The sequence below is a fragment of the Exophiala oligosperma genome (genome assembly GCF_000835515.1).
Source record: "Exophiala oligosperma strain CBS 72588 unplaced genomic scaffold supercont1.1, whole genome shotgun sequence".
Classification (NCBI taxonomy): Eukaryota; Fungi; Ascomycota; class Eurotiomycetes; order Chaetothyriales; family Herpotrichiellaceae; genus Exophiala; species Exophiala oligosperma.
In genome coordinates, this window is record NW_015622818.1 from 896,396 (window position 1) to 914,502 (window position 18,107).

Below are 18,107 nucleotides of genomic sequence, written 5' to 3' on the forward strand. Positions count from 1 at the left end.
AGTCAATCTCCAGAATCACCACTGCTGAGCTGGAGCAGTGAGGGGAATGTGTCTTACAGGCATTGGTTGTGTTATTATTGTACTTGTATGTCACTGGAAGCTCTGAGTATCTTTTTCGTATAGCCCCTGGTCGACAATTAGAATTCTCTTCCCTGTTCATGATCTGGGGGTAAGAGTACTCCATGCTGTAGCTCCTGAGGTCGAGAACATATGTGGCGTTCTCCAGTGGCTTGGTGCGCGGATAGATGGCGCCAAGCCTGTGGCGAGACTTTATTGGCTTGGGGCTGGAAGTCGGACGCCGATGTCATCGTCCCCCAACAATCATGTCTGCAGCTTAGCATTCCACCCCATCACATTGACTTCCTTCCGTGCTTGCGAGTGTTGTTCTGATACAAAACCCCTCTTGTCAACTTCGAGTCATCTTTAATCATGCTGTGGCATATTTCAAAATGAATGGGGAAGCAGAACGTCCCCAGTTGACCGGCAATGGATCATACGATCCGTCCTGTTTACCCGATTACGACAATGACTTCATCGACCGCGAGGACCTTGAATCATTTGCAAATGCGCTTACAGCACCCACTACCGAGCCTCTGGTAGCTCTCAATGACTGGGGACCCATCCGGCAGAGAGTGAAGAGAGCTCGAGTTCGACGCAAGGTGCCTAGAAGGTCCAAGGATGAGACTCGGGAGGGGTTTGTGTACAGCTTACTGTACTACCCTTTGTTGTTCGTCGTGTGTGCCTGGATCGTCTTTTTATTCATCATTTACAACCTCACTCGCTTTTACATTTATGCATATGAGCACCTTTTCACCTGGACTGGCCGGCGAGAAAGACTACGCCGACAGTTACAACGAGCTGACACGTATGAGGAGTGGAAAGACGCTGCTAATCAGCTTGATGAATACCTTGGGAACGAAGAATGGAAACAACATGATCAATATTCTTACTACAATCACCAGACAGTTCGCAAAGTCACCGCTCAATTGATCGAGCTTCGACAAAAAGCCGAGACTGAGACGGAGAACGGCCGAAGTGGACTCAGTGGCTCTAGTGCTGCCTTCGATGAGCTCAAGGCACTACTCGAAAGCTGCGTCAAGAACAACTTCGTGGGTATCGAGAATCCCCGCTTGTATAGTGAAACCTACCTCGGCACCAAAGTCTTGATCCAGTCATTCGTTGACGAGGTGGAGAGGAGCTTGAAATTGGTCCTCGATTCGAAAGAGCTGACGGACAAAGACAAAGCTGTCTTCTTTCGACATCTGGAACTCAACTATGGTCGTACAGCATTATGCCTGTCTGGAGGAGCGACCTTCGCTTACTACCATTTTGGCGTTATCAAGGCCCTCCTCGACGCAGGACAGCTACCTGAGATCATCACTGGGACATCGGGCGGTGCGCTAGTTGCGGCTTTGGTAGCTACCAGAACTGATGAAGAACTCAAACAGCTCTTGGTGCCGGCACTTGCCCACCGCATTCGAGCCTGCCATGAAGGGTTTGCAACGTGGGCTCGCAGATGGTGGCGCACCGGCGCCAGATTTGATTCTATAGATTGGGCCAAGCAATGCAGCTGGTTCTGTCGGGGATCGCTGACCTTCAAAGAAGCCTTCGAGAGGACTGGCCGTATCTTGAACGTCTCTTGTGTCCCATCCGATCCGCATTCCCCTACCATTCTCAACAACCATATCACGAGTCCCGATTGCGTGATTTGGTCAGCTGTACTTGCTTCCGCCGCTGTACCTGGAATCCTCAATCCTATTGTTCTCATGCGAAAGACGCGCGATGGTCAATTGGTCCCATACTCTTTTGGCAACAAGTGGAAAGATGGTAGTCTGCGTACCGATATTCCCCTCAAAGCGCTCAACCTCCACTTCAATGTCAACTTCTCTATTGTCTCTCAAGTCAACCCGCATATCAACCTCTTCTTCTTCTCACCGAGGGGTTCGCCAGGAAGACCTGTCACTCATCGCAAGGGTCGTGGTTGGCGAGGTGGCTTCCTCGGCTCCACTATCGAAACATCTGTCAAATTGGATCTACAGAAATACCTGAAGATTTTGCGACATCTCGAATTGTTGCCTAGGCCGATGGGTCAAGACTGGAGCGAAATCTGGTTGCAACGATTCTCCGGTACCGTGACCATCTGGCCAAAAACAATAGCCAGTGATTACTGGAACATACTAAGCGACCCAAGTCCGCGAAGACTGGATCGTATGATCCGTGTCGGGCAACGAAGTTGTTTTCCTAAGGTCCGCTTCATCTCAAATCGCATGAAAGTTGAAAGAATCATTCTCGAGGGCCTGCGCCGCGGCGGACCGATAGACGACAGTCACCGTGTGCCAAACCCCGTTCATGAACAACAAGCACAAGAAGCCCTTCTCCGTGCCAGGAGACAACCGGACAGTCTACGACCTGACGGATATGATGAGGAAGCCGAGGGTCGAACTACTCGCCGTCAAAGTAGTATTTTGGCGGAGCTCACCCGACAAGCTTCAGTATTCTGGCAGGATGAGAGTCATACAGAAGGCGAAGAGGATGTAATCGAGTCACCAGATGAGGCCGAGGAGGAAGTGTATGATATGCATCGAGAATGATGCCGTTGGTGTGTCCTGGACAGCTGTATTCTTGGTAGAAGGTACAAAATGAATCGATTACAGCGAGCATTGAATTGCGAAGTTGGTAGAAGAGTGTCTGGTATTGTTAAATTCTTATCTAGAACTATCCTCCTGTGTCTGTTGTAAGCACCAAGATATGCCTACCTACAAGACACCACCCAAGTCGATGGCTGTTGCTGGCAGGGAGGGCGAATCACGTGATTATCAAAAGTACCGTGCGGAGGGTTTGTTATCCCTGCACCGACGATAAGCTTCTCGCGAGGCACAACCGAGATCTGACGTCGATCTTTGTGGTATCGTCTTCACCAGTTAAATATTTCTACATATTCTTGGGCTCGAGGCATGGCCTATCTGGGGCGGCGGGGGTGCTACAAGTCCGATAAATGTTGTCGCGTAAGGCTCCGATGCCCATTCCGCATATATTTGAGTGCTGAAAGATTCGGCGCTGTGGTTGTCGAGATATTGGATATTTAATGTCTTCAAAAGTGCTGTTGAGATTCAATCTTCTGCCTGTCGGAGGATGCACATTCAGCCGCTCTGATTGGCTATCGCTGTTAAAGAGTGGGTCTCAGCAGATGCTTGGCGCGGCGCCTTCGCCTGCGCCTGAGATTGAGAAACACGCCCGCCCCCCCAAAAGAGTCGTCAGGATCAATCGAATCACCATCATCTAGAATCATCATCATCTTGTCTTGGTGTATCTATAATCCGGCGCTTTACCTGCTGCTTTCAACGCAGTTCACTACCTCAGTCAAGCAGAGGTATCTCTTCTGTTACTTAGCCGGACACAACCACCATTTCAACTGACAACACGCGCGACCTCTGCTCCTCCCGTGCGAGTCACTCCTCCATCGCAGCTTCGGACTGTACGTATCGCCTCCGCCGTGCTCCAGACACGAGAATATCATGTCACTAGTCCTTTCTGTGATGATTTCGTAACGCGCTGCATCCAAGCGGTCCCCTGTCTCCGAGTCGATCACCTCAATTCCAACTCTTTGTAATCTTCCATCATGCCGAGCTATCGCAATAGCAACAAGCGAACCCTCGAAGAGGTCGCCATGGCGGAAGACCCTGAGGATTTTGACTACGATGATCGCGCCACCAGACCGTCAAGGCCTCGCCCAAGCAAGTCTCGTCGAACAGGTCCACCAGCGCGAAAGAAGCAAAAACGTGGATACAGAGGCTCGGACATTGATACTGATGGCGAGGAAATCTCTTCTGACGAAGATTCCCTCCTAGAAGAAGAGTCTGAGGAAGAAGAGGTCGAGACAAACGAAAGAGGTCGACCGGTCCGCAAAAGTGCCAAGAAGACTGTAACATATGAAGAGTCAGACGAATCTGAGGACGAGCTGATTAGGTCACCCTCGAGTGCACCTGAAACTCCGCCCAAGAGACACAGCAAACACCTTATAGTGACCCTCAAGACAACTCCAATGGCGACTCGGGAATCTACACGCACCCGAAACTTCGGCGCAAAGCAACCATCGACTTCTGCCGCTCAACCCCCAGAACTTCATAGAAGAAGAAGCAGCCGTCTTTCTCATGACCCGGAAGAGCCTCTAGTCGCTCTGACTGATTCTGGCCACCACGCTCAGGTCATTCGAGCCAGTTCGCGGGATCCGGACAATTCAGATGACGCGGTCCCGCCACGGGCGACAAGAGGCGGAAAGAGCTTGAAATACCCATCCAAGAGCACAATCGATGAAGAATCACAACAAGCAGTGAAGCATGAGCAGGCAGAAGAGGACGGGGAAGGCGCCGAGCCTGTAGGTGAAGAAGTACTAGAAATCGAAGCTTCGCAACATGAAATGCTTGAGAGTGATGCTCAGGGGGCGGAAGAGGAGGTCGATCAGGCAACCCCCAAATTGCTGTCAGACCTCTTTGATCATGCTGAAGCTGAAAGTGACGGAGATGATGATTTTGCAGCAGAACAGGCCCCTGCCACTCAAGAGGAGGCGCCAGCCGAAGAGGTTGCAGCTGAGGACGAGGACGAGGACGAGGACGAGGACGAGGATGATGTTGTTCCTCGGGGACGACTGACTAGAGGTGCCTCCAAGAGACAGGCCGAGTCTCCTCCGTTCGACCCTGCACAGTCATCGAGGCGCTTGCGTGGACGTGCTTTACGGAGCGGAGCGAAGCAAGCTGCATCTCGGAGTCGCCGGCGCAAAACACAAGCGGAAAGCAGTGATTTTGACCCAGAAGAAGAACAAGCAGCCCAAGACGATCTATCCAGCAGTAGCGCATCTGAAGCTTCGCCTCAAAAGCCCGATGACTATGATAGTAGCAACAACGGGCGTAGATCAACGCGTCTTCGAAGCAAGGCAGTCTCGCGTCAGAGATCGGAAGCTAGTGATGCTGATGAGCTTGCTGCAGAAGTCGAGGAGCTCAAGCGAGACGAAAAGAAGAAACGCCGTGAGCAAGAGAAAATTGTTTTCGAGCCGCGGCAACGAAGAGGCGGCAAGAAGCCGAATTATGACCTGCTTAGGAACTTGGCACCCATTGAAGACGAGGAAGAGCCTGCGCCATCTCCATCGCAACGACCACGGAGGGCAGCAGGCGGCGGATGGCAGAGAAGTCTCTTCAATACCTATGGGCCCTTCGGTGGAGGCGGCGGTGCTGCACCAGTCCTTGGAGGCGGTCCTCCACGGGCTCAAGGCGACGTCGATTCAGACAGCAGTGACGACGAAGTCATGAAGCGACCAAGACCTGTGGGTGGCACAGTAGGAATGACGCCAACCACTGGCGGTGCCTTCAATTTATTCCCGCAAACACACAATGCAGATCCTGCGCAAGCGGCTGGTGGCACTCCAGCAAATTTGGGCAAACTCAAAGACAAACAGGCACTTGCAGATGCGGATCCTTTGGGGGTTGACCAGAACGTCAACTTTGACGGCGTTGGCGGCCTTCAGGGACACATTGATCAACTGAAGGAGATGGTAGCCCTGCCTCTTCTCTATCCAGAGATTTTTGCACGCTTCAAAATCACCCCTCCTCGTGGTGTTTTGTTTCATGGTCCACCTGGAACAGGTAAAACATTGCTCGCCCGAGCTTTAGCTACCAGCGTAAGCTCGCAAGGGCGAAAGGTCACCTTCTACATGCGTAAAGGTGCAGACGCGTTGAGTAAATGGGTTGGTGAAGCCGAAAGACAACTGCGGTTGCTATTCGAAGAAGCTCGGAAAAACCAGCCTAGTATCATTTTCTTTGATGAGATCGATGGTCTTGCCCCGGTTCGGTCTAGCAAACAGGAGCAAATTCATGCATCCATCGTGTCCACTCTACTGGCTTTGATGGATGGTATGGATGGGAGAGGTCAAGTCATAGTCATTGGTGCGACTAATCGACCTGATTCAATCGATCCTGCTCTCAGACGACCTGGGAGATTCGACCGAGAGTTCTACTTCCCTCTACCGAATACTGATGCGCGAAGAGCCATCATTGACATTCATACCAGAGGCTGGGATCCTCCTCTTCCGGACCCAATCAAGGCTGAGCTAGCTAAGTTGACAAAGGGTTACGGTGGTGCAGACCTACGTGCACTGTGCACCGAAGCTGCTCTCAATGCGGTTCAGCGCCGTTATCCACAAATATACACCTCGACAGAAAAGCTGCTGATCGATCCCAAGACGATTGAGGTGACGCCCAAGGATTTTATGATTTCACTAAAGAAAATGACACCTTCTTCGGAGCGATCAACATCCTCTGGAGCCTCTCCACTGCCCCCTAATGTGGAGCCACTGCTACGAAACCAACTCGCAGAGATAGAGAAGCTTCTGGCTGATGCGCTACCGCGAAAGAAGCGGCTTACTGCATTGGAAGAAGCCCAGTACGAAGAAGTTGCTGATGGCCATAGCTTTGGTCGAGAAAAGATGCAACAAGCATTCGAGACGTCTCGAGTCTTTCGTCCGCGCTTGCTCATACAGGGCAAAATTGGAATGGGTCAACAATACCTTGCTGCTGCTCTCCTCAATCATTTTGAAGGTCTCCATGTGCAAGCATTTGATCTACCCACGCTGCTGAGTGACACAACAAGCTCAGCTGAATCGACCCTGACGAGACTCTTCTCTGAAGTCAAGATGCACAAACCAAGTGTGATATACATTCCAGATGTTCAAGAATGGTGGGATCGAGTCGGAGAGACTGTTCATGCGATCTTTCTGGGTCTGTTGAGAGCTGTCAAACCGACAGACCCTGTATTGCTGCTCGGCTACACCGAAGGAAACCCCGATGACATTGACGAAAGTATGAGGCGGGTCCTTTTTGGATACTCTCCCAAGAACCAATTCCAATTGGAAGTTCCTAATCACGGTGAGCGATATGAGTTCTTTCGAGTTCTCAAGGACTACATCAAGACTGCTCCCAATGACTTTCCCGACCCGGAAAATCGTAAGAAGCGTGAGCTGGAAAGATTACCAGTGGCACCCGTGGAAGAGAAAAAACCGCCACCAATGTCCAAGGAAGAACTCAAAGCACAAAAGAAGAAAGATCGACTCACTCTCAACATGCTCAAACTCCGTCTACAGCCTATTATGGATCAAATCCGGACCAAATACAAGAAATTCCGAACTGGAGTGATCGACGAGAGCCAGATTCGCTATCTCTACGATGAGGCCGACCCAGCTACTGTCACTTCTGACCTGCAAGCCGAAGTCTTAGCTCATGCCTCGTACAGACCTTTCGAGATCGGCAAGGATGCTCATGGTGTGTTGGGTCTTGTGGACCAGGGTAATGACAATTTTTATTATAACCTTGATTCCGTGACCATCGAAAAGCGTTTAAGCAATGGTTACTATAAACGACCGAAGGATTTCCTCGCCGATATCAAGCGTTTGGCAAAAGATGCCAAAATGATTGGTGATGAAGATCGGTTACTCAAGGCAAATGAGCTTGTGGCCAACGTTGAGGTCGACATTGCAGCCATCGAGATGGGGGAGCCCACTTTGAACGCCGAATGTGAACGAGTCTACGAGCGTGAGCTGGCCCGAGAGAAAGAGGTGTTGGACAAGGCAAAAGCGATGAATGAGCAGAGCCAGGAAATGCCTCCGCCTCAGACTATTTCGAACGTTGCTCATGGCAATTCTGGACCCTCTGTTGCCACGGAATCTACCGGCCCGGTGCTTCTGGGCGAGCCGATGCAACGACGCCGTGATTTCGCGCAACGTCTGGCCCCTGCCACAATAGATGGCGCAGATTCTGCTTCTGTGCTGACCAACGGCCTACACCCCCATGAGAATCTCGCGCAGGACGACATCACCAATGGCGCTTCGCAAGCAGATGCCGAAGGTGATACGCCAATGGGCGGCGTTGATTCTCACCCTACGTCCAACGACAAGACCAATGACACCCAAAGAACGCATACGACGAGTTCATATGGTAATCGTGAATCCGCACAGCCTAGACCCCTTCATACCTGGACCGCACCTTCGCAACAATTGCTCAAAGAATCGGGCATATCGGCACCACGATCTCAAACTGGCCCATTCACTCCCATGCCTCATGGCAGCCAGGCTGCTGATCTCCAAAACGACGCAAGCACAACCGAAACCCCGACCGAGAAGAAGACATCGTCCGGTGACCTGGATCGGCACACCCCGCCCCTGCTAGGACCCAATCTATTCGAACACCCAGAGACTCGGTCTGCCGCAGGTAGCCAGATCCCCTCGACCCAAGGTACGCGCGTCCCGCTCAAAGGCCCTTTTTCGAATGTGACTTGTGCCCCATTCTCCCGTGTTCTCAACGTCGCAGCTCCCGCTTCGACGGCGTCGACTTCTCCGCCTCCCTCCAGGTCTGAGTCTCCCCATGGCTCCAGATCATATGGAGGATTGTCAACGCGTGCTCTGTTCTCCAAGCTAATCAATTTTGGTCCCGCAGGAAATGTGCCCGCTTCCCAAGATGTGGCGGATCCACTCGCCGGCGCCACCCATATCCGACCCTCTTCTTCGCCCTCACAAGGTCAAGGCCAAGGTCAAGGCCAGGGCCAGGGCCAGGGCCAAGGGGCATCATCTTCACAGCCACCGATTCCACAATTCAACGAGCAGCGACGACCGTCACAATCGAACGGCGCCGTCGGTATTCACGGCCTCCTGAACCCTTCAGGGTCGTCACCGACAACCAGCACCGCGGCCACCACGACGCGACCGAATCTCGTCCAGGTCGAGGAGCGGATATTGGACAATTTCATCGCCGAGATCACCGACCGATCGACCAACCTGTCGGTCGAGCAGTTGGAGCAGGTGAATTCCGTGCTCATGGATACGTTGTGGGCGACGCGCGGAGTCTGGGACCGCGGAGAGGTTCTGCGAAGCATGGGCGAGAGTTTCAACATGGTCCTGGACGACATGAGGAAGGCTGGACAGGAAGTACCCGAGTCCGGAAGTTGGGGGAGAAAGGAGTGATTGATTTTGAGAGGATGCGTTTTGGCGTGCTGCTGCTGCTGCTGCTGCCGTCGATGTGCTTCTTGTTTTTTTTTTTGGTAGAAAAAAACACCCCTTCCCTTGTGCTTTTCGGTCTTTTATGAGATGAGGAACGGGCGCGGGTAGATATGGCGTTCTTCGGCTTGTTTCTTTTTTACTCACGAAGGAACCACCAACGTTTGCATACTCGGAGCACAAGGGCCGGCCTCCTTTCGATGGGACAATGGAGGGTTCCGAGGGGATTTGGAGAATGGGCCGCGCTGCACTTCACCATGGGACGTTATAACACATGTGCTGCTTTCCGGGCGGCGTGCGTGCTTTTGGGCAGGCGGCGGGCATTTTATATGGCTTATGCGGTATGGCAATGTGAAAATCAAACAACTCCCCAACAAACACAACACATGAACATGACATGACTCAAGTACAGAAAAACACTGAAAGTCACTTTTTATCCTTTCTTTTCTCTTTTCGGTCTACTCTACTCTAGTCTACCTTGTATTCTTTATTCTACAGTAGTTGGTGGTGTCTCGTCCCGTATCGTCTTAGAGACGTAAACATTGTCGTGGTATCGTGGATTTTTCTCACAAGTTTTTCTTTTTGATATCATGCTCCTTTTTCGTTTTTGAACCTGAAGAAGTTCCCGATCCGGTAGGCATAGCGTACAGTGCACCGCCCAGAAAGACGATGGCGGCACCTACCATGACGCCGCTGGGCAGTTGGTTGCCGAACAACCAGATACTCAAAAGCAAACTGGCGAGTTTGCGAATGTTGAGGACGATGCTGACGGTCAAACTCGACGACTGCGCCGACAGTCGATTGACGCCGACGATGCAGAGGAGCTGCGTGGCGGCGTTGAGGACGAGGAGCAGCACGGGTCGGGGCACGTGCAGAGCGAGTGAGAGACCCAACAACCAACTCGAGGGTGACGAGGACAACAAAGGTACGAGGGAGCCCAAAAGACCCACGGGGCCCGTGGTTGTCGTCTTGTTTGGAGTCTCCAAGAATGGAAAAGCGGTGACGTGCTCGGCGTTGTATCCGTAGTCGGTCAAGGCGGCGGCCTTGACGCTGGCGAACTCGCGCATGAGCGGCTTCACCTGGCTGGCAAAGTAAGGGAGGGACATGGCGTGGCTGTAGAAGAGCGTCTCGGAGGCGACGGAGCTCGAGCGACCGTGCTCCGAGTGCATGTTGTCCGTGTACAGACCCATGCAGGCCGACAGGATCAGGGCCGAGGCCAAGAGTGCAAATCCAGGCGCCTGTTGTGATGCTGCCGTCGCCGTCGCGCTCGTTTGGGGTACGCTGGCGGTGGGTTGCTCAAAGTCGGACGAGTGGTGGGCCTCTTTGCTCGCGGCGTCCGCAAAGGCCGCCAGGACCACGCCGACGAACAGCAAAAACACCGCGACCACCTTGTGCGAAGGGTAGTGCTTCCCCCCGTACAGGCGGCCCACGGCCATGGTGGTCACGGGCCCCGCCGACCGCAGGATGATGTGCAGGGGGATGCTGATGCGGTACTTGAACGCCATGTTGTTGAGGATGTTGATGCTGAGGAAGTAGGCCGTGTAGACGAGCCATTTGCGCAGAGGGATCGCCCGGGGTCGGAGGTAGGCGTGGCGCCAGCCGCGCGAGAGGGACAAGTGCCGGGGGAGCGTCGCGAGGGCGACGAGGAGGAATTGGAACGCCGTGATCAGGGGACCCGAGGAGGGCGAGGTCTTGATCAGGGACTCCAGGGTGTAGACGTTGGAGCAGCAGCCGCCGAAGATGAGGACGAGCGTCGGCGCCCAGATGGAGAGGAGGATCGAGACGGTTTGGTGGGACGACGTCGTGCTGCTGGGTGCGGGTGCGGGTGCGGGTGCGAGAGACTGACCAGGCTCGGCTCGTGCTTGTTTTTTCGACGGCGAGGAAACTGTTGCAAGGGCAAAGTAACCTCCATTGTAGCCGTTTGGATGTTGTGAGGGAGATTCTACCTTCTTGGCCTTACGACGGGTCATGGTGGTTTCTCTTCCAAAGACGTTCAGGGTGATGGGTGAAGGGAGAGTAAGAGGGCTATCGTCGAGAAGAGGGTGCCATGGTGGTTGTTGTTGTCGTCGTTCCAGCCACGAGAGCCTTTGTCGATTTCAAGGAGAGTGGTGTAAGGCTATCTTACAGGCGAGAGATGGAGTTCGACATATCTATGTCACCATCACACACGTTTCTCAGGCTGCGAGAGTGCAAGTCACAAATACGGAGTACGAGTAGGAGCAACGAGGTTGAAAATGGCCGGGGAAGGTCGAGCGACGAGGCTGTCGAGACGAGGCTGGGGGCGCATGCCACAACATACGAAGTACACACAATCCCGATCTCGACTCAAAAGCTGAAGATTGAACTCAGTGCGGGCCCATTCTCCTGCTTGCTATATCCTAAATGACCTAGCTAGGTACAGAGAGTCCATATCTCGACACTTTCCTGCGCCAAATGTGCCGACTTGATTCAACAGACCCCCCCCTGAAAGATTTATCTTGCTGACCATCCCAGGTCAGCCTCGTCTAAAACTTTTTGGTGTCTGAAATGAAGAAGAGAGACCTCTTTCAATCGCGCAAACGCTGCATTCAATCAATAACCACCCGTCCTTGATCCCAATCTAAGCTCCTTTCTACCATCCATCCATCATCTTGCTATTACATCATCTTAGTACCAGCAAATTCGCTCCAGCTCTTGACTTCTGCCGGAATACCGTCCTTTCGGGGCAGTTTCGCGTTCATGCATTGAGCAAACAACAAAGCAGTCTAAAGGAAAAGGGTCAGCTAATTGCGCACACGGGCAGAGAGGGACAGAATGTGACAACACTTACCTTTGGTTCCATGAACAGTGGTACTCCAAAGTCAACAGCATTCCGCCTCATAACGTAGTCTTCGTCAACTAATGTCTTACCCCTATTCTTTGCCAGATTGAAAACACCCCTGATGTTGTATTTCTGGAAGACCTTTCGTAGCTCGTTCTTATCCGTCTTTGGGAATTCAATCACCTCGATCGACACTCCTGATTTTGAGAGATGCTGCTTCACCTCGTTGCTGGCAGCAAGAAAGTTGTATCCGAGAGGTCTGAGGTATTCAACAATCTTTGGCAGCTCGGGCAGCTCAGTGGATCCACCGAGAAGGATACCCTCGCCAGGCTCCGGCATTCGGAAATTCATTGTCGACTGCAGGGATGCCCAGTATGCCTCAACGAGGTCTTGACCGAAGCAGGCGATCTCACCGGTACTGCTCATCTCGACGCCCAAGAAAGGGTCTGCACCGGCCAGGCGAGTCCACGAGAATTGCGGAACCTTGGTGGCTACGTAGTCACGTTTCTCCGCCATAAGATCACGAGGCTCGGGAACATCGTTGTCCACCAAGGCCTTTGTAGCTGTATCAATGAAGTTGGTACCGAGAACCTTGCTGACGAACGGGAAAGATCGAGAGGCTCGGAGATTGCATTCGATGACCTTGAGAGCTGGTTCTTCGCCGGGCACATCGGCCTTGATGATCTGCATGTTGAAAGGACCAGTGATGTTCCATGCCTTAGCGACTTTCTCAGCAATCTGCTTGACTCGACTCATCACGCTAGCTTCGAGATTGACAGGGGGTAGGACCAGGGTGGCGTCACCCGAGTGAACACCTGCATTTTCGATGTGTTCCGACACGGCGTGCAGAATGAGTTCTCCCTTAGATGCCACGGCATCCACGTCAATTTCTTGTGCTCCGTCAATAAATTTGGTGATGACTACGGGGTGATCTGGAGAAACAGCGGAGGCAGACTCCAACTTGTCCTTTAGCTCGGCTTGCGAGTGGATGACCGACATAGCAGCACCGGACAGAACGTAAGAAGGTCGGACCAGGACGGGATAACCAACAGAATCAGCAAATGCTTCAGCCTCGTCAACAGAAGTAAGCTCTTTCCACGCAGGTTGATCCACTCCAATCGAGTCAAGGATCTGGGAAAATTTGTGGCGATCTTCAGCCTTGTCAATGTCCTTGGGATCCGTACCGAGAACCTTCGCGTGGCCTTCCTCTTGGAGTCGGAGTGCGATGTTTTGGGGCAGCTGACCGCCCACACTGACCACAACGCCTGTTGCACCCTCCATTTCGTAGATATCCATAACACGCTCATATGACAACTCTTCAAAGTAGAGCTTGTCTGCCGTATCGAAATCGGTGCTGTACGTCTCTGGGTTCATCTGGATGCAAAAGCAAAAATACAGTCAGTAGAAGTAAAAAAAGAAGAGATGCAAGAAAGTAAAATAAGAAGGGCTAAATGTGGTCAGACAAAAGGATTGGACGATGTCGTCGAGAATGAATGGGTGAAAAGCGACGATGTCGATCGTGTGACTTGTCGAGATCCAGTAAGAGAGAAGAAATGGATACGTGAGAATCGACAGCGTCGATCGTGTGACTTGTCGAGATCCAGTAAGAGAGAAGAAATGAATACGTGAGAATCGACAGCGTCGATCTTGTGGCTTATCGAGGTCCAGTAAGAGAGGAGGAACAATGCTAGGTAAATGTAGATCCAAAAAAGGTCCTGGTATAAAGCGAGCCTAGACGAGCTACGAGCTCGACTGGGCGGCGGCGAGAGCGGCGACAGCATTGCGATGGCGCTCTGTTCTCTGGTGGCGAAGGAGATTGCTGTTGTTGTGGAACCCAAGGTTACAGGGAAAACACTTGTAGGGGTTATTGGCCTCTTGCGATTTTCTCTTATGTTTGGCCGTCTTCTCATGGTCCTGTAGCCTCTGCTTGGTGCCGAATGATATATTGCAGCGGTGACAATGGAAGGTCTTCTCAGCCAGAGCCTTTTCGATGCGGTCGGCTTGGTGCTTTGCGTCTCTTCCTGGATTGTTGGCTCGGGAACGAGCGACTCGTTCGCTGGATTTGCCGATATACTCATCATAGTTCTCTGCCATCTGCTGATAGTGCCAGTCGGCTTTAAGCTGTACCTTCTTCTCCTGCTTGTCTTTTTCAAGGTCTTCAAGTTGCTCTTCAGTAAGGTCGAACTCGCCACGAATGGTCTCGTTGACAGCAGGGTGGGAGCATAAGCCGTCATATTCCAAAGTGTCTCGGTCCCAGAGGCAAAGATGAAGACATCCCCAGTCTCCTCCCTTTGGCGAGTACATGGTCCAGAAGATGAAGGCTAATGCTGCTTCAAGGGCGACGAACAAAAGCCGCCAGATGGGGATGTATCTGACTGGTGGCATTGGTCTCCAACAGAGAAGCCCTTTGTGGACGATTGAGAAGCCCTCATCCAGCTTGGCTGCAACTCGAGAAGGAAGATATTTGAGAGCATCATACTGATTCAGGCGAACGATGGCACTACCATTCTTGTTTGTTCCGGAACCAATATAGACTGCAGGCCGACAACCAGGTTTCTTGAGGACGACTGCATAGATACCCCAGCATGGGACCAGACAGACGGGTAGGCCTTCAAAAAATTCGATGCCAGGTGCATCAGCACTTTGCATAGTATCCCACAGTTCAGGCGCGAATTCAAGGCCAGCCTTCAAGGCTATTTCTTCGATGGCATCTTGGCTTGTGAAGAAGCGAGCAAAAAAAGGTGACTTCCCAGATACAGGCATGCCATTGAGTGTTGCCCAGATGGCCAGACACAAAGTCTTGACTATGTCGTCGAGCATCAAGGGATGCTTTGACTCGTCGACTTGATCAGGAAGGCCTTCCATAGAAGAATCGACAGCGTCCATTTCGTGGCTTGTTGTGGAGACTAATTACCAAAGTGTAGTGTCAAGAATCACCGATGGTGATTAAGCAGACTGTTGAGAATAGAACTGTATCGAGTGACACGATCGAAAGGACTTCTTGTCTAGGAGGATCGTCGATGTGTGAAGAGTCTTGAAATGACCGGTGGTGATTAAGCAGACTGTTGGGAATAGGACTTAATCGACGCCGACGAAAGGACTTCTTGTCTAGGAGGATCGTCGATGTATGAAGAGTCTTGAAATCACCAGTGATGATCAAGCAGACTGTTGGGAATAGGACTCAATCGACGCCGACGAAAGGACTTCTTATCAAGAAGGATTGCTGATGGAAAGTGTCTTGAAATGACCGGTGGTGATTAAGTGTCTGGAATAGGACTGTACCGAGTGACACGATCAATGGACTTCTTGTCAAGAAGGATTGCTGGTGGAAAGTGTCTTGAAATGACCGGTGGTGATTAAGTGTCTGGAATAGGACTCAATCGACACGGTCGAAAGGGTATGAAACAAGCAATTTCAATCCGACCAAAGCGTCGCAGCCAGATCAAAGAGAGTGGTTTGGAGAGAAGAGAAGAGAGAAGAATCTGTCGAAGAAAACACATCTCAGGTAGGTGGCGTGTTGCAGCAGGAAGGTGCGTCCGAAATTTAGTGGGAAGGTGGGAAGTGAGTAGGAAGGTGCGTCCAAAATCCAGCCAGAAGTGCTTCCAATGGGAAGTACCGAAGTTTCAGATAACCAGAGTTTAGAGTCCAGAGTCCAGAGTCCAGAGTCCAGAGTCCAGAGTCCAGAGTCCAGAGTCCAGAGTCCAGAGTCCAGAGTCCAGAGTTCAGGGCCAGAGTCCAAGTACTATCCAGCCTGGCGCAAGAGGGAGAATGGAAGGAGCATCAAACACCAGATGCAGCGAAGCAAGTAAAAGGGGTACTTACGTTGATCATGACGGTCTTGTGACCCATATTCCGGAGTGCTAGAGTGGCATTTACAGCACACCAATCGAACTCAACCGACGAACCAATACGATAAACACCAGAGCCGAGGATGATCGTACCATGATCATCGAAGGTAACGTCATGAGAAGATGCGTTGTAAGTGGTGTATAGATAGTTCGTGTCTGCAGGGAACTCGGCGGCAAGAGTATCGATCTTCTTGACCCACGGCCTGATACCAAAGCCTTGTCGCCGAGCTCGAACCTCGCCCTCGGTAGACTTGGTGTACATGCCAATCTGCTTGTCGGAGAAACCTTGCCTCTTCGCCTTGAGCATGAGCTCGTGCTTGATTTCAGCCAGAGACCCAATTTCTTGGATCTCGATCATGGTGTCTTTCAGGTTCTGTAGCTTGTGGAGGAACCACTTGTCGATCTTGGTCAGATCGTGGATCTTCTCGACGGAGTAGTTCTCGTGGATCATGGCCTGACCCACAGCTAGCCATCGTCGGTCAGTAGGGTTTCGTAGCGTATCGTCGAGATCTTCGAACTTGTCACCCTGAAAGCCGACGTATCTAGGGTCGACCTGACGGATGGCTTTCTGGAAAGACTCTTCGAACGTGCGACCGATGGCCATGACTTCTCCGACCGATTTCATGGCGCTACCGATATCGCGCTTGACATGTTGAAACTTTGACAAATCCCAACGAGGGATTTTGACAACAATATAGTCTAGACTGGGCTCGAAATTCGCCGTTGTCGTCTTGGTCACGGCGTTTGGCAGCTCAGGCAGTGTGTGCCCAAGGCCGATCTTTGCTGCAGTGTAGGCGAGAGGATATCCAGTGGCTTTGGAGGCCAAGGCAGAGGATCGAGAAAGACGGGCGTTGACCTCGATGACACGATAGTCGAGTCCATCTGGTTGCAGGGCATACTGAACGTTGCACTCGCCAACCACACCAAGATGTCGAACGATTTTGATGGCTGCAGTTCGGAGCATGTGATATTCCTCATCGCTCAAGGTCTGGCTGGGAGCCACCACAATACTGTCACCAGTGTGGATTCCCAGGGGATCAAAGTTCTCCATGTTGCAGACTGTGATGCAGTTGTCCTCGGCATCACGGACGACTTCGTACTCAACCTCTTTCCATCCTTTGAGCGACTTTTCCACCAGGATCTGAGGGGAAAGAGACAAGGATCGCGAGGCAAGATTGCTCAATTCTTCTCGGTTTCCGGCAAAGCCAGACCCGAGACCACCCAAAGCGTACGCAGATCGGACAATGATAGGATAACCAACTTTCTCCGCGGCGTCCAAAGCTTCGTCCACAGTGCCGACAGCAATTGACTGCGCGATAGGGATGTTGATCTCGTTCAATGCTTTGGCGAACAAGTCTCGATCCTCACTGACTTCCAATGTGCGAATACTAGTCCCGAGTACTTTGACTCCATATCGTTCAAAGATACCCATCCTGTTCATCTGTACACCCAGATTGAGACCAGTCTGGCCACCAAAGGTGAGGAGGATACCATCGGGCTTTTCTCTCTCGATCACATATGTAACATACTCGGGCGTGACGGGTAGGTAGTAGACCTCGTCTGCGAGTTTGTGGTCGGTCTGAATGGTCGCAATGTTCGGGTTGATAAGGACGGATTTCACACCAGCTTCTTTGAGAGCCTTGAGAGCTTGAGAGCCTGTCACAAACATGTTAGTTTCTAGTATCTTCGTGTGCTAGCAGCTCTTTTGCCATTCCAATCGCAGCCACCAAGGCTCGTGCTAGCTTTGCGCTAGATATTGAGCTCAACTCACCTGAGTAGTCAAACTCTCCTGCTTGTCCAATGCTAAGACCACCACTCCCAATCACGATCACCTTAGACACGCCCACCAAATTTTTTCCTGGCTCAACCGCACCACTCTCGAGGTAGGCCTCGGGGCGGGGAGCGCTGTCGACCGCTGCATACCGCTTTGTAGATCGGGTAAACTTTCTGACCTGCTGCCATGAGGGTGTCTTGGGGCTCAGAAGGTGTTGTCTGGTCGCAATTGGCGCAATGCGAGTACGGATCGAGAAAGCTCGGTGAGAGGGACATGGTTTAGGTGCGCAGTCTCGCAGCAGAAGACCACTGGCCTGTCGGAGGACTCGAGTGGAGGACGCCATGGTGCACCCTTGGCCGCCAAAGAGAAGAGACACTGCCAGAGGTTGAGTGGGCTCCCAAGACAGACAACAGCTTCACCGCATCGACAGGAATCTCAAGGGATAAACACGAGCAAAAGTAAGGTAGACAGAGGGGGATTTAAGAGTCACAGACACCAAAAATTGTGAGGATGTTTGCGCGGGAAGCCAAAAAAAAATCCAACCAATAGATAAGCTGGAATCTTTTTTTCCCGAAGACGATTCACTACACACTGAAGGCATCCCGATCTCTTGAGCTCCAGCAAAATACCCACATCGATCGGACAAGGGAG

The 18,107-nt window shown here is 51.9% G+C and overlaps 4 protein-coding genes across 5 annotated transcripts; 2 read left to right on the top strand and 2 right to left on the bottom strand.

The window, feature by feature from the left end:
- Positions 1–337: 337 nt before the first annotated feature.
- On the top strand, positions 338–2,693 carry PV06_00319 (uncharacterized protein). Its single transcript, XM_016400806.1, has one exon. It carries the CDS (start codon positions 450–452, stop codon positions 2,589–2,591), a length of 2,142 nt encoding a protein of 713 aa, XP_016267859.1. The 5' UTR covers positions 338–449; the 3' UTR covers positions 2,592–2,693.
- A 568-nt stretch (positions 2,694–3,261) lies between these two features.
- PV06_00320 lies at positions 3,262–9,446 on the top strand (the record flags this gene model as incomplete). Of its 2 annotated transcripts, XM_016400808.1 has the most annotated exons (2): positions 3,620–8,276; positions 8,478–9,446. In XM_016400808.1, the coding sequence occupies 2 exons, from the start codon at positions 3,620–3,622 to the stop codon at positions 8,999–9,001; spliced, it is 5,181 nt and encodes a 1,726-aa protein (XP_016267861.1). In that variant the 3' UTR covers positions 9,002–9,446. The 2 variants fall into 2 exon arrangements, with proteins under 2 accessions (XP_016267860.1, XP_016267861.1); XM_016400807.1 differs by having other exon boundaries at positions 3,262–9,446.
- A 26-nt stretch (positions 9,447–9,472) lies between these two features.
- Positions 9,473–11,200, bottom strand: PV06_00321 (uncharacterized protein). The gene has a single exon (XM_016400809.1). The coding sequence runs from the start codon at positions 11,002–11,004 to the stop codon at positions 9,601–9,603; it is 1,404 nt and encodes a 467-aa protein (XP_016267862.1). The 5' UTR covers positions 11,005–11,200; the 3' UTR covers positions 9,473–9,600.
- A 167-nt stretch (positions 11,201–11,367) lies between these two features.
- On the bottom strand, positions 11,368–17,919 carry PV06_00322 (carbamoyl-phosphate synthase, large subunit). Its single transcript, XM_016400810.1, has 4 exons — positions 17,454–17,919; positions 15,657–17,338; positions 11,844–13,208; positions 11,368–11,778 (listed from the first exon to the last, which is right to left on the bottom strand). Exons 1-4 carry the CDS (start codon positions 17,797–17,799, stop codon positions 11,671–11,673), a joined length of 3,501 nt encoding a protein of 1,166 aa, XP_016267863.1. The 5' UTR covers positions 17,800–17,919; the 3' UTR covers positions 11,368–11,670.
- Positions 17,920–18,107: the final 188 nt, after the last annotated feature.